Here is a 24694-nt window from a genome sequence, read left to right as displayed (position 1 = left end):
AAAATAAATAAACTCATAAAATGAGACAATACTTAGTTTACAGAAGGTTGCATCACTTAATAAATAACGATGCCCATTTTATGTTCCATTAACAGTTTCTTTTTTGTTTCCATCAGAAATACAAATGGTCAGATGAATTCTGTTTCTTAAAGGTATTCATACTGAAAAGGAATCATGATGCAAGTCCGTTTCACCTACAGCTGCTGCGCTTTCTCTATTGAATCAGGTACATCTCTACCCTCTTGGAATGACCCCTGTCTTTCTGACCTTCATCTCAAAGATTGTTTTTTTGGCATATCTCAAAAATGGTTCATTTAAACAAAACTCAAATGATGATGGTTATCAATGGAAATATATGTACAAAAGACCCATTAGAGATGAGCTAAGTCCTTGCTACTTTCTTAAACACTCCCCTCCCCTCCCACCCTCTTTCACCAATTTACCTGATACCATGTCTGACACGTCACCCAAAAGTTGATTTTCAGTTAAAAATTGCCTACCTTTTACTTCTTATGCACCTTCAACAAACCCTCAACCTCAACCCTCCCCACCAAAACTACAATAGCATTCTAGCCCAAAACCACCTTCATCTGCCGTTTCTCAGGAGCTGTTTGGGCTCTCATCCTTCCTCTACACTGACCTTGGTACTCTTACGTTCCTATCGTAATTTTCGATGATAATTTATTTACATTTTTCTGTGTTTTCTGACTTCTCATCCTTTCATTGATATCACCTCTACTTAATTGATTCTTTTCTTGGTTTTTATTCCATCTTTTTGAATGTTCTTGATCCGTATTGGTTCCTTAATAAAAATAAATCTGAGTTTTTGAGATTGTTTTCAATAGATTTCCTAAGATTCTTATGGAATCATCAATATTTGAATTTGTTTTCCAAATTTTGTTTGGTATCAATCACTATGTTTGGACTTGGAGAGTATTCTGGGTTGGATTTGTTTTCGTTGTTGTTGCTTTGTTGTTTGTTTGTACTTAGAAAAAGTATTCATTACGTGCGTTTTCCAAAAATTGTTGACCGAAATACAGCATTATGTTTTTGCTTTTGGTTTTTTGTTACAATTGTGGTGTTTAAGTCAGCTAAAGGAAGATCTGTCTCCAATAGTAGACAGTAGAATGGGTATTCCAGTGCAATTAAGGATTGACCTTCTAACTGGGATTTACTTAATTCGTGTTTGATATTGTCGCTAGTAGCATTTGTGGGCATGATTTGTATTTACTTAGTTTCTTGTAGTATCTTTCTAGTTGTTCAGAAATGGAGTTAGTTGTCTAACTTGTCTATACTTTCAAATTGAATTGCAGAGTAAAGTAAAGCTAGAGTTATGTAGCCTAGTGAACATAGAAAGGCTATGAAGGGATCCTGTCGTTCACGAAGAGAGAGAGGTGAAAGTACAAATAGTTGTTATGGACTTCAATCACTTTATCCATGGACGGCATGGGCGAACAAGCCTCGTACTATGTCTTTCCTTTTTATGGTGCCTGATCACTCATGTGAGTTCCCAATTCCCTGGAAAAATAATCATATCTTGATGTCAACTATTTTCTGGATATCTGCTGGTACATTGTCTTTGATCATCTTTGTCATTTTCCGTGACTGATGAATTAATTATCGAATTTCTGTTGTACTTTTTTTCCCAAGTCAAAATTTATTTGGCTGTTTGCCTTGGTTAAATACTTAAATTTGAACTTAGGGACTCACCTCCATCTCAATCACATTTATATCTATCTTATCTGCTGTTTTATGCACCTCTACATCTTTTGCAATGCTATTGTCTTGATGTAAGTTTTCATACCAAATTGAATGCTGCAGTTAATTTTCATAAATATTATTTTCTTGCAAAGTAGTTCTGAAGTTAAGAGTATGTCAGTAACTTCCTATTACTGCAGCATAAGAGTTCTAATCAGGGAATTTCCTCAAATTAAGCTCCAGATTACAGTATTTAGGTTCCAGCTTTGAGCCAAATTGACCGACTTGGTGGACCTCATTATTTCAACATGACTTTGTTGACTTTAGGTTCAACAGGCATGGCGAGAGCTATCATAACTTGGATTGAAAAAATCCCTGAGAATTATTTTTTGCATATATGCCTGTCTCTATCAGTTGTATCATCTCCTTATTACTGCTAGTGCCAGTGCAGTCCTGAACAAAAAATACAAAACACAAAATCAAATACACCAGATGACCAGACCTATATCACGAGGAGGTGATTTAACAGTCTTGACAGAAGTGCAACTGATATTGACCAAACCTCAGGTTTTTGACATGTATGCCAGGAGGTTCGTCGTTGCAATATTACCAGCCATAAAACTAAACCAGTCACACAAGCAGTTATGAAGTTGCTTAATGATGCAGTGGACATCTTGGTGTTTTAAAACCTATTATGTATGCTCCACATTTATATACAATAAAATCTGTTTTTATTAAGGTAGCATTTTATAGTTTTTGAGTATATTTGGTCCTAGTATGTTATATTGATGAAGTTAAGTAGAGACAAGATGGAAATGCCAACTTTGTCTTGTAGTTCACCGTTTACCATCTCACTATTGTAGTATAGATCATCTATTACCTTTCAATGATCCCTTCCAGTTCTAGAACTTGATGCATTAGCACCAAAACTTTCTAAGCGTTCATCTCTTGATTCTACCATGTTACATAGTACGAGTTTCCTTAATTATTAGATATATCTTTGCAGTGCTTATAGATATAAATGCTTCCCAGAGTATCAACATCCTGGATGGTCTTCAGCATATCTTCATGATGACTGAAGAGCAGACATAGGGAGAAAGAAATTCTTGTGACCTTGCTTTTGGGAAGGTCTTGTGTTCCTCTGTGTTTGCTAAAGAGTGGCAGACGCCGAGCAAGTAATATGTTTTGTGTAGTATATATGTTATTGTTTTAATATTTCCCAACATCTTAAATCCTTAGAAACTATTAGTTTGTGCCTCAAGCATGGGTGACTAGGAGGTCCTCATTTGACCCCTTTCGCTATAATGGCATCGTGATGCCATTATGAGTCGTCACATATTTTGGCTCCCATCAGAAAGTTTGAAGGATCCTTGTTGTTCTCTCTCCTACTCATGTTCTTTGATACAAAACTCTCTTTTTTGCCTGTAGATGCAGTTAGGGGCATATTCATAAAGCAGCTAAGGGATGATTTCAACGATGCCCATGATCCGTATATATGGATTCTCCAATGCATTAGATCCCGCGGTTGACTTTCACCAGGTCTGTTTTAATATTAACATATTGGTTTTGGACAGTTTCATCACTACCAAGTGCTTATAACTTATAGGAGTGATCTTTATTACTGCAGAGGATAAGGATCGCGCTAAAGGGGGTTCTTGTTGAAGTAGACATGCATAGGGTCCGGCATGGTACCTCAGAGAAATTGATGCTATGTGCTTCATTTGTTCTTTCAGAGATCATAGCATTTGCCGACCATAGTTAATACAGGTAGTGATGAACATATTGGTTTAATATTAACATATTGGTTTTGGACAGTTTCATCACTACCAAGTGCTTATAACTTATAGGAGTGATCTTTATTACTGCAGAGGATAAGGATCGCGCTAAAGGGGGTTCTTGTTGAAGTAGACATGCATAGAGTCCGGCATGGTACCTCAGAGAAATTGATGCTATGTGCTTCATTTGTTCTTTCAGAGATTATAGCATTTGCCGACCATAGTTAATACAGGTAGTGATGAACATATTGGTTTAATATTAACATATTGGTTTTGGACAGTTTCATCACTACCAAGTGCTTATAACTTATAGGAGTGATCTTTATTACTGCAGAGGATAAGGATCGCGCTAAAGGGGGTTCTTGTTGAAGTAGACATGCATAGGGTCCGGCATGGTACCTCAGGGAAATTGATGCTATGTGCTTCATTTGTTCTTTCAGAGATTATAGCATTTGCCGACCATAGTTAATACAGGTAAGAAATACTTCTTCTGGTGTCTCTCTACTCGCTGTAAAATGCAAATGTATTAAGCTTTCCTAGGTTCAGGCCAGGGTTCAGGTTTTGCAAATATTAAGCTTTTCCTAGATTTTGTGAATATCTTGAGACAACATTTCTATTTACAAATCTTCTAGTGTGGTCCACAGGACTAATGTCTAAAAATGAGAACATTGAGCTGTTTATTTGTCGTTTTGCTATAGTGTGTTCATTGGGCTGTTACTTTGACTATGGGACAACACATAGAAATTGGTAATGACAATGTCCCATCATCTTCAGCACTTGATGTCGATATTTTGGCCGTTCTACTAGTTTATTTGTATAAAAGTTCTGATTTTGTGACTAATTGGTAATGACAATGTCCCATCATCGAAAGTAGTCTATAACACTTACGATGTTGATTGAGACAATTGGAATCTCTAGTGTTGGTAATCTCATCATGCTGCTAGCTTAGAGAGTAAAATGTGTTTTGAATTATTGAACTTATATTTATCTATCTAGGACATCTCTACATTATGAATCCAAAGGACCCGCTGTACACAGGCTTTTCTGAGTTTGGATCGAGACCTCCACCCAGACCTACACTTAACAGGTAAGCATTTGATATATTACACATGTTATCTGATCAAACCACTTGTTGACTTGAGAAATGCACCCAGCTAAGGATCATCATAACTGCCAATATACACCATTCTAGTGCATGAAAATTTGAAGCATTGTTCTTCTCATATAATATATTGATTCGATTACCAAGCAAGCAAGAACTGATTCATTAGGTTCTGTCTCAGAGTCCTACAATAATCTGTTTGATTGATACTGGTTTTGTTCTATAATATTACCTGACAAGACCCAATCCAATCTGTTTGAGCCTCAAGTGTCTGCAACATAAGGTCTGTCTCCAACTCAGTCAACCACTTCTCTAATATTACCTGACAAGACCCAATCTAACTTGCAGACTGATGTTTTTTGCTGGGTTCAGAGGCCTTTTAAACGTCGTCAGCAAACCTGAAACAGTCAGAAATTCTAGCACTCTTGTCACTGCATACTTTATACAGTCTAGGAATTCAAAAGCTGATATCGTTCCATTATTATAAAACAAAGCGCTAAGGATGTATTTATATATTGGCCTTCGGTTCATCCTTATCTATACAAATCTGAGGATTTTTTTGGCATCAAAAATGTTAAGGACTGCAACATTGGCATCATTGGGTTTGGCACAAACTGGTAGCTCAAAAGCAGTTCTCATGGCAAATTGGACTGATAATTTTAAAGCTTTGTTTTTGCAAAAAATTAAATCTGTCAGCTGTGGATTTGAACCCACGCCCTCTTTAGAGGACCAGAACTTGAGTTTGGTGCCTTAGACCACTAGGCCAAACTGACTTGTTTGTTGTTTAGGTAATCATTAGATTCATATTCGGAATAAAGCGCCACAACTGTTCAACAGGCTAAATGGCGCAGCTATGGGAAGAGTTCCCTCATTCAAACAGCAAAAATGAGTTCTATTGCGATACCTCTGAGATCACTCTTGCAAAACCCATCCACCATTAAATCAAAACACCACGCTAAGCAACTCCATGCCCAGGTCCTGAAAACTGAAGGTTCTTCTTCTTCTCTAATGGCTACCATTCTTTCAATCTACTCACATTTAGGATTTTTACATGAATCACTAATCATTTTCAACACTTTTACTTCTCTTCCTACCATTATTGCATGGAAGTCAGTCATTAGATGTTATACTTATCATGGTTTGTTCAAAGATTCCTTGACTTGTTTCTCTTATATGAGAGCTTCAGGAAAACACCCAGATCATAATGTATTTCCTTCTGTTCTCAAATCTTGTACTGGTTTAATGGATTTCAAACTTGGTGAGTCTGTTCATGGGTGTATTGTTCGACTTGGGGTTGATGCTGATTTATATACAGGTAATGCTCTTATGAACATGTATTCTAAATTCCAAAATATGGATGAAGGTTTTGATAGTCGGAGGTTTAGTTCTGGCAATGTAGACTTAGTGTATGAGAAAATTCCTGAAAGAAATTTTGATATTAAAGTCGATATAGAAAAGGACCCTCATCCTAGGTCCTTAAAATTTCTTGGAAAAAATCAGAATCAACTCTTGGTAAGTGGTGGTGTTACTCCGCGGCGACGGAGAGATATGGTTTATATAGAGAGTGTAAAGAAAGTTTTTGATATGATGCCCTCTAAGGATATTGTGTCCTGGAATACTGTAATTGCAGGGTATGTACATAATGGAATGTGTGAAGAGGCTTTAAGAACGGTTAGGAATATAGGGAGGGCTAATTTAATGCCAGATTCCTTCACTTTGTCTAGCATCCTTCCTATATTCGCGAAGTACGTAGACATCTCTAGAGGAAAAGAGATTCACGGGTATACACTTAGGCATGGATTTGATTCCGATGATTTTATAGCTAGTAGTTTGATTGACATGTATGCAAAGTGCACTAGAGTGGATGATTCACTTCGAATTTTTCATTTATTACCCCAACTTGATGTGATCTCGTGGAATTCCATTATTGCTGGATGTGTGCAGAATGGCTTGTTTGATGAAGGTCTGAAATTGTTTCGTCAGATGCTAACAGCAAAAGTTAAGCCTAGTAGTCTAACATTTTCAAGTATAATGCCAGCATGTGCTCACTTGACGACCCTGCACCTTGGAAAGCAACTTCATGGATACATAACTCGAAATGGGTTTGATAAAAATGTGTTTATTGCAAGTGCTTTAGTGGACATGTATGCCAAATGTGGGAATATTCGAATTGCTCGAAGCATTTTTGATAAGATGGATTCACCTGATATGGTTTCATGGACGGCCATGATCATGGGGTATGCGTTACATGGGCATGCAAATGAAGCCCTGCTTTTATTTCACAAGATGAAGATGGAGAACGTGAGACCAAATTATGTTGCATTTGTAGCTGCTTTGACTGCTTGTAGCCATGGTGGATTAGTGGATGAAGCTCGGATGCTATTTAATTGCATGATTGAAGATTATGGCATTTCTCCTGGTTTAGAGCACTATGCAGCAGTTGCAGATCTCCTTGGACGCGCCGGAAAGTTGGAGGAAGCGTATGAGTTCATCTCTAAAATGCATATAAGACCAACTGGTTCTGTTTGGGCAACACTGCTATCTTCTTGTAGAGTCCACAAGAACATTGAGCTGGCTGAAAGGGTTGGGGAAAAAGTATTCCAGATTGATCCTGAGAATATCGGAGCTTATATACTTATGTCAAACATATATTCATCTGCTGGGAGATGGAAAGAGGCAGCAAAAATGAGGGTGGCTATGAAGGGCAGAGGGATGACAAAGAAACCGGCTTGCACTTGGATAGAAGTTAAGAATAAGATACACGCATTTGTGGCAGGAGACAAATCACATCCATATTATGATAGAATAAAGGAGGCTTTGAAAGTTATGCTGGAGCAAATGGAGCGTAAAGGGTATGTGCTTAACACTGATGACGTGCTCCATGATGTTGAAGAGGAACAGAAAAGAAACTTATTATGTAGTCATAGTGAGAGGTTGGCAATTGCTTTTGGAATCATAAGTACACCTTCTGGAACAACTATTAGGGTTACGAAGAACCTTCGAGTTTGTGTGGATTGTCACACGGCTACTAAGTTTATATCCGAAATTGCTGGGCGAGAAATAGTTATGAGGGATGTTAGCAGATTTCACCATTTCAAGGATGGGAAGTGTTCTTGTGGAGATTACTGGTGAAAGTTGTACAAGGTGAGATTATGTTACAGAATGAAACTAAAACCACCAGTCTTTGGTTGATCAGACTCGAATAGTGCATGGAGATAGCCGTCTTCAGCTCTCCTGAATTTCACAGTGTGGAGTAAACAAGTTTTTTGATGGATCGGTGCGTTCTTCATCTTTTGGAAGGTAAACTTTCTTAATTTTGATCAGTTAACCTGCAGTTCCTGCGTATTATTCGAAGCCCAGGTAACTGAGCATTCATTTGTCTATGTTCCATCAACAGTTTCTTTTTTGTTACCCTCAGAAATACAAATACTCAGATGAATTCTGTTTCTCAAAGGTGTTCATACTGGAAAGGAATCACTATGCAAGTCCCTTTCACCTACAGCTTCTGCTCTTTCTCTATTGAATCAGGTGCATCTCTATCCTCTTGGGATGACCCCTGGCTTTCTGACTTTCTTAAAACAAGACTCAATTGATGATCTTAGACATGAGCTTAAGTCCTTGCTACTTTCTTAAACACTCACCTCTCTTCCCACCCACTTTCACCAATTTACCTGATACCATGTCCTGGTCACATCACCCAAAGGTTGATTTTCAGTTAAAACTGCCTACCTTATTCTTTTTACCAACCTTCAACAAACCCTCAAACTCAACCCTCCCTTCAAAAATTCATCTGGAACAACCTCATCCCACCAAAAGATAAATTTCTGCATGTGGACTGCATCCCACAACAGCACCCTTGCCCAAAACCACCTTCACCTGCCCTTTCTCAGAAGCTGTTTGGGCTCTCATCCTTCACCAATGATAATCTATTTTACTTCTTTTCCTTGTCTTCTGAATTCTCGTCCTTTTTCGTTGATATCACCTGTACTTAATTGATTCTTTTCTTTGTTTTTTATTCCATCTTTTTGAATGTTAATTTGGGTACTGAATTCAACTCTTTTTTTGTTCTTTTGCACTTAAAAAAAGTGTTGACTACGTGGGTTTTCCAAAAATTGTTGAACGAAATACAGCTTTTATGTTATTTGCTTTCTAATTTAGGTTTTTTGATATAGTTGCGGTGTTTAAGTTTAAGTCAGCTTAAAAGATGCTCTATCTCCACCTGTAGACAGCCGAAATCGATATTTGAGTGTGCAATTAAAGGACTGACCTTCTAATTGGGAGTCACTAAATTTGTATTTCATATTGTCGCAAGTAGCATTCAATAATTAGCAACCGAGTTGTGGGCATGATTCATATAAACTTAGTTTCTTGTAATATCTTTCTAGTTGTTCAGAAATGGAGTTAGTTGTCTAACTTGTCTATACTTTCAAATTGAATTGCAGAGTAATGTAAAGCTAGAGTGTAGCCTAGTGTGGTCGTAGAAAGTCTATGGAAAGGGATCCTGTTGTTCGCGGTGATAGAGAGGTGAATGTACGAGTAGTTGTTATGGACTTCAATCACTTTATCCATGGACAGCATGGGCGAACAAGCCTCGTACCGTGTCTTTCCTTTTTATTGGTGCCTGATTACTCATGTGAGTTCCCAATTCCCTGAACAAAAAATTCATATCTTGATGTCTACTATTTTCTGGCTATCTGCTGGTACTTTGTCTTTGATCATCTTTGTCATAAATTTGAACTTAGGGACTCACCTCCAAGAATGAGTATGATGAAGTTGTTCTCTCTCCTTCTCATGTTCTTTGATAGAAAACTCTTTTTCTTTCTTTTCCTTGTAGATGCAGTCAGTGTCATATTCATAAAGTGGCCAAGGGGATGATTTTAACAATACCCATGATCCGTATACATGGAAATGCATTAGATCCCAAGATTGGGTTTCACCGGGTCTAGATTAATATTAACATATTGCTTTTGGACAGTTTCAACACTACCAAGTGCATAACTTATAAGAGTAATTCTTTATTACTGCAGAGGATAAGGATCGCGCTGAAGGAGGTTCTTGTTGAGGTAGACATGCATAGGGTCTGGCATGGTGCCGCCAGGAAATTGATGCTATGTGCTTCATTTGTTTCTTCCAGAGATTATAGCATTTGCAAATCATAGTTAATACAGGTAAGAAATACTTCCTTTGGCATCTCTACTCACTGTAAAATGCAAATATATGAGTAAATATTAAGCTTTCCCTAGGTTTTGTGAAAAACTCGAGATACCTGTTCTATTTACAAATCTTCTAGAGTGGTCCACAGGACTAATGTCTACAAATAGAACATTGAGCTGTTTATTTGACGTTTTGCGTAGTGAGTTCATTGGGCTGTTACTTTGACTATGGGACAACACATAGAAATTGCTAATCTTCAGCACTTGATGTCGATATATTAACCGTTCTATTAGTAGTATATTTGTCTAAAGGTTCTGATTTTGTAATTTACTGGTAATAACGATGTCCCATCATCTAAAGTAGAGTCTATAACACTTATGATGTTGCATACTTTGATTGAGACAGATGGAACAAACTTGACCAAGTTCGTACTATATTGGAAACACTAGCATGATGATACCCAATTGTGGAATAAGGATGTGATCACCTCAACTTGTATTTTGGAAGAAAATAACATATCCTTAGAAACTGATTTATTAGGCTTCACTGTGCAAATGTAAAACAATGAACAATTAGGTTACTAAGTTTGGATACCTAGCTATTATTCTTAGAGCTTGTTCTTACATCATAGGACCACAAACACAGAAAAGTTCAGATCTTATAAAACATCTCATACTTCTCTAGTGTTGGTGATCTCATCAATTTTCTTCATGGTGCTAGCTTAGAGAGTAAAATGTGTTTGAATTATTGAACTTATATCTATCTAGGACATCTCTATATTATGAATCCAAAGGACTCGTTGTACACAGACTTGGACCACATTTTCTGTGGTTCCCAATCTACTTGTACACCAAGGGATTTATTTGAAATCTCTGGACGTGCCATTCCCTGCAAGTTATAAATTATAGAAAATGCTTCCTTATGGATAGTTTCCAATTTGTTTTTCGAGTTTTTTTCACTTTTTTGCCATACATAGCGATGGTAAAAGTCAAGTTATTCTGATTATTTTTTCACTACACTAGTATTTTAGTACTCTAGGTGAATACAAGGAGTATGACTCAATCAATCAATGCATGCGAGAAAGTACACTTAGTTCGCCGAGTTCTATCAATACCCAGATAAGGATTTTGTGTTGATAAACTCGTTATGTATGGTTAGATAACTCTGTAGTCTGTAAGATCTCAATCCATTCATTTTTTGATTGCTCGATATATTTTGCAAGATATTGTGATCTTATTATGTACCACCAGACTTGCGAAATCTTTGTGGACCATAGTAACAATCTGTCTGGTCACCAAGTAGGCATAGATTTAGTAATACCGACGGTGTATTTTATACAGGCACGCAATTGTAGCAATTCTGCTGGTATCCAATATAGATGATAGCATAGACTCTTGAAATTCCTTCCAAGAATATGAGTTTGCTAATAATCTCTTTCGAAACAACCTCACCCTCAAAAGAAAAGGAGTAACTGGTAAGATTTCTATATTGAGTATTCCATGCACTCAAGTAGGTCTTTCGGGTTTTGTTTCTTTTTAGGATTTAACATTTACCACTCCGCACAAACAACAGAGAATAGAGTAAAACAAAATAGACATCTGTACCTCTTAATTTTTCAAATTCTATTATGTGTTTGAATCATTGAACTCATGGATCATCTAGGACATCTCTGTATCAAAAATGTATTTGGGATTCCCACTATGCAGATTGACTACTCTTGTTATATAGTGAGATGAAAATGAGAAATGAACAACAACGGAAGTCTGACTGGCTAACTCTGACTGGTTCTATATATTTGTCTGATCATTATGATTTTTCACTTTTAATGGTGTGCCACATTTTTATTGTTGTGGCGTGGGTATTTCTCTAACTTGCTCATTCATATTCCAGGTTCAAGGACACTTGCAGAGAAACAGAGAGAGATAGTGAGTTATGATGATGATTAATAGAGGCCGTATCTCAGTTCCCTGATCCAAAAATCGTGTCTCTCAAGGGTTCTCTTTCTTTCTCTCTGTTTCTATCTCTATCTCTCTCAAGTACAGACTCTTACTTTGTCTCTTTTCCATATTCTGTAAATCAATCCTTCAATACAAAAACAGTTCCTCTGGTGTTTTCCCATTTTAAGGTCATCTACTTAGGTCTCCTCCCCTCCTAATGTCCCTTTTACTTTCAGTGGTCCTAGCTAAGAGACTGACTTTCCCTGAAACAACAAAACATGGTAAAAGCTGAAGGGTGTACAGGTCTTTCGCGATTTAAACCCTGAAAGTAGATAAAAGGTTTTGCAACAACTTGCATAAAAACAGACCTAAACAGTTACTCTTAGGTCCCCTAACCTCTAGGTTCTTTATAGCAATTTACCCAGGATTATAGACCCACCATTAGGAAAACAACTTACAACTTACTACACCTCCCCTGTTTTACCTAAACTATCCCTACCTCCTTTTCCACACATAGCTGCTTAAATAGGGTGGTTTTTAGTAGTGAAGAACACAGTTTTTTACTCACCTGAAAGAACACCTGGTACAGGATTATTAGTTTCACTTCACAACATCAAGGGGCACTATGGTAATTGAAAAACAGTGTAGGAGGCAGAGACAGTGTAAGAGAGGTGGCAGAAGGTGTTCCGGAACCCATCACGTGTGTGGGTCCCGCTGATTTTTTCTTCTTCTTCTGCCTCTGAAGTCTGAAGTCCCTCTGACTAAAAAAAAATGAAGCTACAAAAAACCAATCATTCTATGCAGTGATACGATCTGTTCACAGAAAACAAAGAATCCTCCATTGTCTGCTCATAACAAGAAACCAATTAAAGTATGAAAAATCTTAATCCAACGGTGTAGAATTCAAACTGTCGCTTTGCTTAGCCGCCATAAAACCACTTAGCCGTACACTCCTAGCTAGAGCTAAATTCATAATAATCATAATGATACTCTTCTTCTCTCTGGTCCTGCCTGTGTACTTCTTCAACAATGGGAGAGGAGAGGAGAGGCTATATAATATGAAGCTCTTCATAATCTCGTACAAGAATAGTCCCTCCACTGCCACGCCGGACTCTGTATCCCACGCGTCGTGCCACCTGGGGGACCACTTCAGAAAGCCAGTTACAGTGGGGTCCGTTGGGGAGGAGGAGACTGGTGGAACGGTAGTAGATTGTGGCGGTGGTGGTGGTTTAAAACAGAAAAATCTAGGAGAGGGATTTTATGCGTTTGTATTAAAATGAAATCTTACCGGCTTGGATTCATGCTAGTTGTTAGGTGGGTGTGTCATGCATAATTCTTCTGATGATTCCACTGGACGGCACTCTCCTTCCATGCTAACTAAACACAAAATGCGACCAATTACACTGATCAAAACCCAAAAACTTACTGTAAATTCCAAAACAAACTCAATTATGTTTTTGGAAGTTTAATCCCATAATCATCACAAACACAAAATATTTACTTTTTTTATTACCAGTATCTAATGTAAATGAGAGAGTTGTCATACCAAAATTGTCTTGGGAAATCATTTATTATGCACTTAATATGAAAGTATCTATGCTTATTCTAATCTCATGCAGATCAGCTATTAATAAAGATTTGCCATGTAATTAAGCTAAATGTCCAAATCTTCTAGTATATTATCTCCCATTATATTTAGCCTTGAATTTTGGATACGAAAACTTAGTACAAAAATCTATACATACCATACAATTATAATGATCCGTCCAATTTGGTCACACATTTAATCATTATCATACGAAGTGTGACTTCTAATGGGCAGTCATATTCATGTCCCAACCGGCCGGCGACCAGAGATGGCAAGGCTTGGTTGGCCGATATAGGTGGTGGGTTCGACAGGAATAACGCAGGGACCACTACAGTACTGGTAATTTCAGCCGTTGGATCGAACATTTCGTAAATTTGAAGACAAAAAAAAAACGTTATGAAGGCATGTTTTGTACTAGGGAGTTTTGAAAGAGAGAAGGACTCTGTAGTTGTAAAAGGCATGTTTTTCTAAAATTTTCTCATTCCAAAAATCTTTCTCTCTCTCAAGAAATATAAGGAAAGATTGTGGTTGTAGTATCTGAGATCGATTTTGTTTTTAATGGCGGATTCATTTTGGTTTTGGAGTAATATTACAGATATTTCATCCATTATTGATGATGACCAGAATATAAGAGGAGGAGGAGGAGGAAGAAGAGGATATAATCAAGGTTGTCAAGAACAGGAGATGAATATGAATTATACAGGAGTTGGAGTTGCAGGAGGAAGAAGATATAATGAAGGTGGTCAAGAACAGGAGATGAATATGATGAGGAGTATGATGACAAGCTTTGAAGATGATGATCATCATCAAAATACTACTGCTACTAAGAAAACTAAAGCTATTAAGAAATGTGGTGGTAGAACTTGCCAGAAGAAACCAGAGAAGAAAACCCCAAAAAGAGGAGTAGGTATTGCCAAGTTAGAAGAGACTATTAAGCAGAAAAATTCATTGTTAGCAGCAGCAGCAGATCGACAAGTTTATCATGGATATCCAACAACAGCTGAAGTAATACCAACAACAACATATAATCATTCTCATCAGCCCATTCCTTTTCATCACCCCTTTCTAAATCGTCAACAACAAAAACAGACTAGTACTGTATTTTCATCATCCTCATCAGTCGTTAATGGAGATGCTAATACAAAACATGTATTTGATGGTGGTCAGTTGGACTTGAACCATGTACCTAATGCAAATATCCATGAGAACAAAGGTTACGATCAAGTTATGAAATATGGTTCATCATCAACAGCTACAAATGTCAGTAATAATAATCAACTGATGTTCAAGTCCCATGCTCCACAAACTTATCTTCTTCATCATCAGCAGCAGCAGCAACATGGGAACAATGAAGCTCGTTATTATAATCCAAATCCAAATCCAAATCCAAATGCAGGTTCTGGTACTGATCGTCAACATGGGAACAATAATGTTGCTGGTTATAACTCTCGGCCTGAAGTCGCAGAGCTCTCTTCAACCCAAAAGCAGCACCAAAATTATTGTTTATCTCAACATTCTGATCATATTTGGCTCAATAACCAGGTGAATCATCTTTTAATTAATGGTCGTTTTGAACATTTCTTATTTTGTTTTAAACTCTTGTTTAATTATTATTATTATTATCTTGTACTGAATATCTTCTATTTCTTGCAGAAAAATCTTAACAATGGCGAGAATATAGGAGGATTTACAAGACTTAATAACAAATCAGATTTCCTAGAATCTGATCTTGGACGTAACTGGAATAGTAATTATAATAATGTTAATGGACGTCAACTCAAAAAGGAATTTACTTCATCTTCTTCTATAGCTGCTACACCAGGATTAGTACCCACCACCGGTTATTCTGGAGTTACTGCTAAGGGAAAATCATCATTATCATCTTCATCAAGTAGTTTTTACGAATTCTTATCATTAACAACTGGTGGTATAAAAGGTCATCATAAGAAAGCAGATTATTATGATCAGCAGCAGCAGTACTACTCATCAAATTACTCTTCTTCTTCTTCTTCTTGTATCATGGAAGAATCAGGTGCTGCATGTTCATCAGTTAGGAATGGAGCTGCTCATGATAATATATCATCATCATCTCAATCTAATACTACTACTCACGATCATGAATTTCTTGATTTGTCTCTCAAGCTTTCTTCTTACCATTAAGGCATATTGTAGTACTTTTTGTTTCAGGCATTGGAGAATGGATTAATTATTGTTAATTTCTCTGTTTTAATTTACTTTATTTCCTCCACTCTAGTTTCTGTCTCTAGCTAGCTAGCTATTATAGTTGTCGGAACAGCGGGCAGAAGCAGTAATAGTAGTAGGGGAACTGAACCAAATCTACAACACAGTCTTTTGGTTGTGCTTTTGCTGTGAAAGTTTAGGAAATAATGACAAGTAAATGAGTATTGATTCTCTGTGTTTGTTTTTAATTACTCAAGAAATATCGGTCGTCTCTCATTATTATGTGTTGTTCCTAAATTTAATTAATTAGTGAAAAATGGAATTTATTTTTTAAAATTCCCACTTTTTTAATTTGATTATTCATTTGAAACTAGACACGAAAAAGTGAATTTAGGTACCCCTTGGAAATACTCTACATGTACGGGGTCGGACATATATACTCTGATGATGGGATCTGTAAGTAGTTTTGATGGGATGGAGTAAGGATTTCTTACTTTTCATTTTCCTTTTTTATATTTGTATTTTTCTCTAATATGGCGAGCTTAATTTAATATTGGTAGCTAGCATTAGATATAAGAGGTTAAGATAGATGCTATTACCATGTCTCTGAACTTTTTTTTACTTACTAGAAAAGAAGGGTGAGAGATGATGAGGTCATGATTCATGAGATGAGAAACTGTAGAAAAATGAGCAAAAAAGTAGAATTGTAATATGGAAAGAAATGGAGTTTTTATTTTATTTTACGTTCACTGTAATCGAGTTAACTTGTGTTGGTTTAATGTTCTACTGAGACATAATGTATGATACATGAACGCCCTTACGATAAGTAGAGAGAGTACTGCTGCTCAGTGTACTGAAATGTTCAGTAACAACCATTTCAGAATCTCTCTCTATCTATCTATCTCTCTCTATATATATATATATATATATAACTTAGATTCTCAAAAGTGAAGTGATGATCAGTACTTGTTTCTACTGTCTGTGAAGAAGTGTAAGTATAAAAATTATCCTTTAATGTAAAAAAAATTGTCTTTTTATTGTGATTGGAAGGTGAAAAAACTGCATTTTTTTTATATGCAGCATAATTGTTAGCTAGTCAACTTGATGGATCATGAGAGAATACTACTGTAATATCTAATGCATTTATCTCATCCACTCGGCAATCATTTTTACTCTTCCTCGCCTCCTCAGGAAGAAGATTCTGACTATACCAAAATTCTGGTTTGCTATATGGCCGGTTTTTCAAATACTAGTCAAACAAACAACAGAGATGGACAAATTTGAGTAATCGAGTATACTGAGATTCTCGCGGTACAGGCGCACACCAACTAAAGTCTCGATGAACAGGAGGGATAATGGGTTTGCAACATTCTACAAAAATTGAATTATTTTCAAAGATTTGTGGAATAAGCACAAAAAAGAAAAAAGATAGCAAAAACACATAAATCCATCTGAAACTGGCATAATATATTCAAATTTGGAAATTACAGTCTCAAAATAATGACATTAAAATCTAAAGAATGCTGAACGAAGAAAACTTGACATTCAAATATCTAAAACGGAATTGGTGGTTCCAAACATAACAATAACTCATCAAATTCATCCTCATCCTTTGGTGGACTTTGGTTGAGGTCGAACATCATAATCTTCTTATCCTCCGCTACAGTGTCTTCTTGCGCTTCTGGAACGGATGATTTGAATGAGCTAACTAGACGCAACGACTCGTCTTGCGCTTCTGGAACGGATTGCGTGAATGAGTTAATTGGATGTAGAGACTCCTTAGTGATTTCCTTTGGTGGTGAAACTGTTGATCTCCTACTAGGTTCAACTTGTCCGGTCCTATGACTCCTTTTATGCCCACCTAGAGCCCAACCGTTCGGAAACGCCTTACCGCATATTTTGCACTCATGAGGCCCGCCCTTTGAAGTTGCGGAATTCTTATTCTTATTTCTCATTAAACCCTGCAGTGAAGATTCGCCTACTTCTCTTATCAAGAAACTGCTGTTGCAGGTTGATTTATGACCACCCAAAGCTTGATGACAACTAAAAGATTTCCCACAATTACCACAGCTGAATTTACGAGAACCAGCAGTAGACAATATTGGTATCTGCTTGTGAGTTGCTTCTAAATTCATCTTCTTCGCAGAATCTAACATGATCTCATCATCCCTGTAATTCTCAATTCTCGCTTTCTTTAATCCATCTTCTTCTGTATAGTGAACGATATTGGTGTCTTCAAATTTCCGCTTCTTATCTGCGTTTCTTCTTTCTTTCTTTGCCGGATCAAGAGAATAGCTATTCGACAAAGCCCATAGATGCATTAGAGTGTCGACTAGTTCTTTCTCGCCGAAAACTGGTTCCTTTAGATTATCAGAAGAATGCGATGCTGCTGCTGATGTCGATGAGCTCCTTCGGCCTCTTTTTGCAGTTTCCCCCCATCGAGAGAATTCACCTTTTGAAGTAGAAGGTGAATTGCTTTGACTATCTGAAGTAGAAGGTGAACTCCTTTTTTGGCCATCGGAGATTGAAGGTGAACTCCTTTTTTGGCCAACGGAGATTGAAGGTGAATTACTTTGATTAACAGAAGCAGAATGCGAACTCCTTTTTTCGTCATCGGAGATTGAAGGTGAATTCCTTCGACCATCAGAAGTAGTAATTGAGCTCTTTTCTTTACTGTCTGAACAGGAATTGCGACTTAAATAATTTTCAGATCTCCTACTTCGCTCTTCTGATAATTTTAGGACTTGAATCACTTCGTTACCAACCAGTATGCGAAGGGTCTTCATTGTCATCTTCTCTGGATTTGCTAAGAAAGTTTATGGAACAGAGTAGTGAAACAGGGGTTTTGCGTAAATTAAAGAGAAACCCTAGAAGATGAACTCAAGGGAATGCTAAAATCAATGAAATACTCTGAAAGATTAACTGGCAAGTATTTAACTCTAATCCAGATGTATATTTATAGGGCCGAGTCGCACAATTACTTGATTATCACTCAACTAAATCCTATACAGTTTCTGAAAGCTCTTTCCTAAATGCGTGTTTTAAACTATAATCCTAATCCACTTCAACTTCGGTGATTCCTATTTCTAAATTCGTGTATTCTGTTTTGAACATAGGATTATGTTGCCTTATTTAGGACATGTCATGGAGTAACAAAACCATGTTGCTAGAAGACATTGAAGAGAAAAGTGGACAATCAGGTGAAATGCACCATGCTTAGTGCCACACCTGCAAATGCACCTTGTAATTTTTGGCACGAGTATGACCCGGTAATAACGTGGTTCAGTTTTTGGCACGGGTTGAGTGGAAACTTTCATTAGTGAGAGACAGGATGTAATCTCTTAAAAAATATTGTTAGAAAAGATAATTTAATTAAGAATGAGAAGGAATACAAAGTTTAAAAGATGAAATGGGGAGTATATTTTGTCGTTCACGTGTTACATCATGCCTCCTACTAAACTTAGCAGCTTTATCTATCAGATCCTTAAACTCTCTATTCATACGAGAGAATTTGTGAAAATGAAAAAAAGCTCAAAATAGATAAACAATCATCTAAAATCCCAGAGCTAGACCAGCTAATCTGGTTAGAGCTTTTATTTAAATAAGAAATTACATTTTTTTTGCATCCCCTCTTGTAGAAATATTTGAGTAATCCATTGTGTAGGGCCATTTGACAACTTCCAATATTGCCAAGCTTTCAGCCACCTCTAGATCACTGGCTATCCCTGCAATGGTTTTGCAGCCCTGATGGTTGCCTGCTGCATCTGTCAAAAATTAGACCAATGCCAGATTTATAAGAGTGTGCATCAAAGGAAGCATCAACATATACTATGACTGAATCAGATGGAAAATCATCTATAGTAACAGATATAACGCCAGAGTCCTCAACATGTTGTTGCCTATTAATGTTGTCAGTAAACAATGCATTCAAAGTTTCATCTGCCAATTTGCAAGCTAATCTTGATACACTGGTAGGATTAACTTGCTTTCCTTCAAAGACATTACAACACCGCTCTTTCCAAATACTCCACGCCGATGTGAATATATAGCATAATTGCTCCTGACTATAGTTTCCAGTCAAAAATTTCCTAATCCAATTGGAGATGGTGATATTGGAACCAAAAGCAGACAGAACTAGATTACCATGGCTAACAGATTCCCAAATTGTTTTAGCAAATCTACATTGAATAAGAATATGTTCTTATGTTTCATGCTAGTTGTCATTATACATGTTGCAATAAGTATCCTGATGTGAAGTACAATATGCAAGTTTACGTTTAGATGGAAGGATGTTTTCAAAACATTTCCGGATGAAGATCTGAACTTTATACATAACACTAGTGCCCCATAGCTTTTTTGTAAAGAGGGGCATCAGGATTGGCAGATGCATAAATTGCAGCGCTAGAAGTATTACTAGTTATTGTCTTATATACAGATTTAACAATAAGAGATCCATTATTAGTATATGGCCAAATTAGTTTGTCTTGACCAGAGATGGGTATTCTAGTTTTTAAGATTTTCTGATGTAAAGAAAGATTCTACCAGGCTAACATTCCAACTGTGGGTATCTTTATCTATAAACTGAGCAACAAAGTAGTTAGGGTTAAGATAAGAGATACATAATGGAGAAGATGCCTTACGAATCCAAGAGTCCCTAAAATCACTAACTTGCAGACCATTCCTAACCTCATAAATAACATGTTTTTTGAGAATCTCGATGCCAGTGCATATACTAGTCCATACCCATGAAGGATGACTGATTCTTTTTATAATGAAGAGGATGGCAATCACTAAAATGTTTACACTTTAGTATAATTTCCCAGAGTTCATTTGAAGAATGAACGAGTTTCCAAGATGTCTTAGTTAGGAGTACAACATTCATCTGCTTATTAAGGTTGCGAAAACCTAGGACCCCTTGGGTTTTGTGAGTGTAAACTTTTTCCCATTCTCTTAAGTATATACCTTTAGGGGAGTTCTTACCCCACCAAAAGTCTCTTTGAGACCTCTCCATTTTCCGAATAGTAGTATCATATATCAAGAATAAATTCATGGTATAAGTTGATGTTGAGTTTAAAACATGGTTAACTAACATGTTTGGATCTTCCAACTTGATTAAGATGGATTCCTTTCCACTATCTTTTATCAAATTAATCCACAAGAGGAGCACAAGTCTCAAATCTTGATCTACCATGGAAAAGTAGGATACCCAAATACTTTTCATTCAGCTCAACGTTCCTAACATTTAAAGCTCTAATAAGAGATACACAGTGATCTGGATGAACATTTTTACTAAAAAAACAAGCTGACTTTTCAAAATTTATCATCTGTCCCGATATGAGGCTAAAATATTTGATTAAGGACAAAGGATTATTAGCCTCATTGTGGGATGCCTTATTAAAAATTACGCAATCATCAGTAAATAACAAATGACTGATGCTGGGAGATTCTTTAGTAACTTTTATGCCATGGATTTGGTGATTTTCTTCAGCATGTAAAAGATACCTATAAAAGGATTCCATACACAATATGAAAAGGTATGGAGATAATGGGTCTCCTTGCCTTAGACTTCTAGTTGGTTTAAAGGAAGGACAAGGAGAGCCATTGAGCATCACTGAAATATTGGTGGTACTGATACATTGGTGTATAAGCTCACACCAATGGTCAGAGAACCCAAATATTTTAAGTACATTAATCATAAAAGTCCACTCGACACTGTCAAAAGCTTGTGGCATGTCATTTTTTAATCCCATAATACCAGTTTTATCTTTCTTGTTTTTTATAGAATGTACCAGTTCATGTACTATAATTACATTGATCTGAATATTTCTATTTGGGACATATGCAGACTGATATGGACTGATCAGTTTACAGAGAAGCGGTTTCATTCTATTGACAAGGATTTTAGAAATAATCTTAAGTATAACTAGTGTTGCACAGAGAGATTGGTCTAAAGTCGGTTGGGGTGGCTGGGTTTTTTACCTTAGGGATAAGAAATAAAAATATGTGGTTCATTTCTTTAAGCAAATGTTTAGAGCTGAAAAAACTCTTAACAGTATTCCATACATCTGTTTTCACAATCTCCATATGTTGTTTGTAAAAGCATGGTGGAAAACCATCTGGACCAGGGGAAGTCCAAGATTGCATTTGCTTAATTGTATCTCTTACTTCTTGAAAAGTGATAAGACTCAAAAGCTTGTCATTGTCATCTTTAGTTATGCAAGTCTCTATGCAGTTAAGTATAGAACTACTTTGAAAAGGATTAATAGTAGTGCTTATTGATTTGAAATGAGATGTTAGCAAGTCTTCAAGGGTATTTTTATCCTCACACCAGTTACCATCATTTATTTTCAAAGCACCGATATGATTGAAATTGAAAAAGTGGGGGTATAAAAACCACACCTAATAATTCGTTCGGCAATCTGTATGGACTAAACTCCAATATAATTCCGAGAGCACCAACTTAAAAGCGACCTCAATCAAGAAATATATCAAAGACCTTTATCTCTATTTCTCAATCCAATCAGCAAATCGAACAAATAGAAATCCGTGAGTCTGATTGATAAGAGAGATAAGTTGGACGGTACCAAAGACCAATACCCAAGTGTCAATCAAGTTATATCCAACAAATAAGGTCGTATTTATCAACTGATTGAACTACGCACAACCTGTGATATTTCAATTATATAAAAAAATATAATGCGGAAAAGAAATAACAGAGACACCAGAAATTTTGTTAACGAGGAAATCGCAAATGCAAAAAACCCTCGGTACATAGTCCATCTTTGAACACCATACTATATTAAGCCGCTACAGACACTAGCCTACTACAAGTTAACTTTGGACTGAAATGTAGTTGAGACCTAACCAAGTCTCACACCGATTAAGGTACATTCGCATTCCTTACGCCTCTAGAACCACGCAAGATTCTGCGCACTTGATTCCGTTAGCTGATCTCCCCCACAACTAAAAGTTGCTACTGTTAGAGCACTGCGCGGTCGAACTCGCATGCGTTTCTATCTCAAGCATGTTTGTCAATGTTAGTGATCAAAACTATAAGTCTTGATTTCTAGCTTATTTATAGATGTCTCAGACTAGGACATAAATAGTGTAGTTGAGCTTAGATTTCACATAGTTCATCATTTGAAGACGAAGAACTACTAAGGGGAGCTTATGAAACTTCTTCGACAAAAGGTATGTGGAGATTTAAACTCATATATCACTTGGAAAGTCAATTTCTACTATCTCTTATATTGAGACATAAATCGTGTTATGATATAGTTTTCTCTATACACACTTGAGATTTTGAGCTGAGTATATCTCGCTTACATATTTCTCGAAATATGTGTTGGTAAGCTTTCGCTTCGACCAAGTTCATCTTATATCATGAGAAAATTTCCGAGTAACATCTTACATGGTTTGTGTAATACAATCATTTGATGTAGGCTTGAAATGTTTCGATAATGATTATTTCAATATCTTGAAAATTCCTTTGATGCTAATAGTGTGTGAAAACGTCTATTGTCATTATAGAAGAATGTTTCAATGATTGAAATAAAGAGTTGATAATGTAACCGTGTTTGGATATAAGCATATATAGTATGTTCACACACTAGTATATAAATCCACAAACCGGGAACCAAGTGTATGCATATGTGTGCATACCAAATTGGTGAAGGAGACAAGATAAGTATGCGTAACCGTACGCATACTGGCGGAAGTTTTAGAGCCGAAAATATCTGCTGAGTTTGGGAATTACAAACTCCTAAACTAGTCACCTTAAGTATGCATACCCGTACGCATACTGGCGGAAGTTTTCGAACCGTAAATTTCTGCTGAGTTTGGAAACTTAAAAAACTCAACTCCGGTTTCTTAAGTACGCATACTTAAGCTGGTTACTTCGTCAAATCAGTCAGTTCATGGACTTAAACATTTAAATCATAAGGAATGCAATCTTTACAAACCGTGGCTATAATGTTCATGATTGATTCAAGTGAATCAAACCGATTTGATTTCAATTTTGTTTTCTATAACAATTGAACAACTCTTTAACTACCGATTTGATTTCAATTGTGTTTTCTATAACAATTGAACAACTCTTTAACTAGTTTCATTTGACTCATTTGAACTAGTTATGGTTGAGATGAATAAGGTTGATATGAGAGTAATCATATGGCTAACCTTGGTTAACTATTTGTGAACCAACATGGTGTACACGTTTAGGTACGGTTACATAAACCTAAATGAGGGTATATTTCATTTGTGCGTAACAAGCTAAGTTCGATCTAACAGTTGGAGGATATTAGTTTGGATGAATCATGTTTTTCATCTAACGGTGATTATTGATTGCTTTGTTACCAAGGTAACTTGGATTGCAAACCCTGATTTGAAAACTATATAAAGGAGAACTCTAGCAACTGGGAAACCTAATCCTCACACCTCATGTGTGTTACTAGTTGCATAACTAGAGTCGATTTTCCTTTAACCTTAGGTTTCTTCTCGAGACCTTGTAGGTTAACTAATTGAAGACTTCATTGGGATTGTGAAGCCAGACCCAACTATTATCTTTGTAATTGCGTGATCTGATCTTGCTGTTTCCATCGTGTTGAGTACAATTGAAATAATTGGCTCGAGATTTTATATCTCCGATAGGAAAGATAGAAAAGTAATCACAAACACCTTCGTCTCATCGTTTGTGATTCCATAATAACTTGTTTCGCTAGTCAATTAAGTTTATTGTGAGGTGATTGATAATACTAGGCTGTTCTTCGGGAATATAAGTCTGGTTTATCAATTGGTTCCTGTTCACCTTGATTTATCAAAAGACAGAACAAAAACTCTTGGGTATTTCTGTGGGAGACAAATTTATTCAATCCTATAGACTTTTCTATGTGAGACATATTTGTCTATCAAGTCTTCGACTTTGGATCTTAGCAACTCTTGGTTGTGGGTAAGATCAACTAAGGGAATCAAGTGTGTAGTATCCTGCTGGGATCAGAGACATAGGGAGCGCAATTGTACCTTGAATCAGTGTGAGATTGATTAGGGTTCAATTACAGTCCAGTCCGAAGTTAATTGGTAGTAGGCTAGTGTCTGTAGCGGCTTAATACAGTGTGGTGTTTAATCTGGACTACGTCCCGGGGTTTTTCTGCATTTGCGGTTTCCTCGTTAACAAAATTATGGTGCCTGTGTTATTTCTTTTCCGCATTATATTTTTTTATATAATTTACATATTACAAGTTGTGCGTTATGATCAATCAAT

General features: G+C 36.6%; 3 protein-coding genes across 9 annotated transcripts; 2 read left to right on the top strand and 1 right to left on the bottom strand.

Moving 5' to 3' along the window:
- The first annotated feature begins 121 nt into the window (after positions 1-121).
- Positions 122-11849, top strand: LOC113275427 (putative pentatricopeptide repeat-containing protein At3g23330). 7 transcript variants are annotated; one of them, XR_003323580.1, is made up of 8 exons: positions 122-226; positions 1314-1502; positions 3127-3237; positions 3326-3465; positions 3567-3706; positions 3808-3947; positions 4470-4560; positions 4924-5323. XR_003323580.1 is itself a non-coding variant. In XM_026524923.1 (8 exons), the coding sequence occupies exons 3-4, from the start codon at positions 5461-5463 to the stop codon at positions 7705-7707; spliced, it is 1923 nt and encodes a 640-aa protein (XP_026380708.1). In that variant the 5' UTR covers positions 3450-3465; positions 4470-4560; positions 5364-5460; the 3' UTR covers positions 7708-7875; positions 7994-8103; positions 9018-9208; positions 9603-9743; positions 11620-11849. The 7 variants fall into 7 exon arrangements, 5 of the variants coding, with proteins under 5 accessions (XP_026380708.1, XP_026380706.1, XP_026380705.1 ...); XM_026524923.1 differs by lacking the exons at positions 122-226; positions 1314-1502; positions 3127-3237; ... (1 more) ...; positions 3808-3947; positions 4924-5323 and adding exons at positions 5364-5566; positions 5891-7875; positions 7994-8103; ... (1 more) ...; positions 9603-9743; positions 11620-11849 and having other exon boundaries at positions 3450-3465; XM_026524921.1 differs by lacking the exons at positions 122-226; positions 1314-1502; positions 3127-3237; ... (1 more) ...; positions 3808-3947; positions 4924-5323 and adding exons at positions 5364-7875; positions 7994-8103; positions 9018-9208; ... (1 more) ...; positions 9603-9743; positions 11620-11849 and having other exon boundaries at positions 3450-3465.
- A 1963-nt stretch (positions 11850-13812) lies between these two features.
- LOC113272500 (GATA zinc finger domain-containing protein 14-like) lies at positions 13813-15414 on the top strand. The gene is made up of 2 exons (XM_026522326.1): positions 13813-14796; positions 14908-15414. The coding sequence occupies exons 1-2, from the start codon at positions 13813-13815 to the stop codon at positions 15412-15414; spliced, it is 1491 nt and encodes a 496-aa protein (XP_026378111.1).
- A 1574-nt stretch (positions 15415-16988) lies between these two features.
- On the bottom strand, positions 16989-18227 carry LOC113272499 (zinc finger protein 8-like). Its single transcript, XM_026522325.1, has one exon. The coding sequence runs from the start codon at positions 18225-18227 to the stop codon at positions 16989-16991; it is 1239 nt and encodes a 412-aa protein (XP_026378110.1).
- Between the last annotated feature and the right edge of the window lie 6467 nt (positions 18228-24694).

This window comes from Papaver somniferum, chromosome 4 (assembly GCF_003573695.1).
Source record: "Papaver somniferum cultivar HN1 chromosome 4, ASM357369v1, whole genome shotgun sequence".
NCBI classification, from domain to species: Eukaryota; Viridiplantae; Streptophyta; class Magnoliopsida; order Ranunculales; family Papaveraceae; genus Papaver; species Papaver somniferum.
This window is presented reverse-complemented; position numbering and strand designations above follow the sequence as displayed.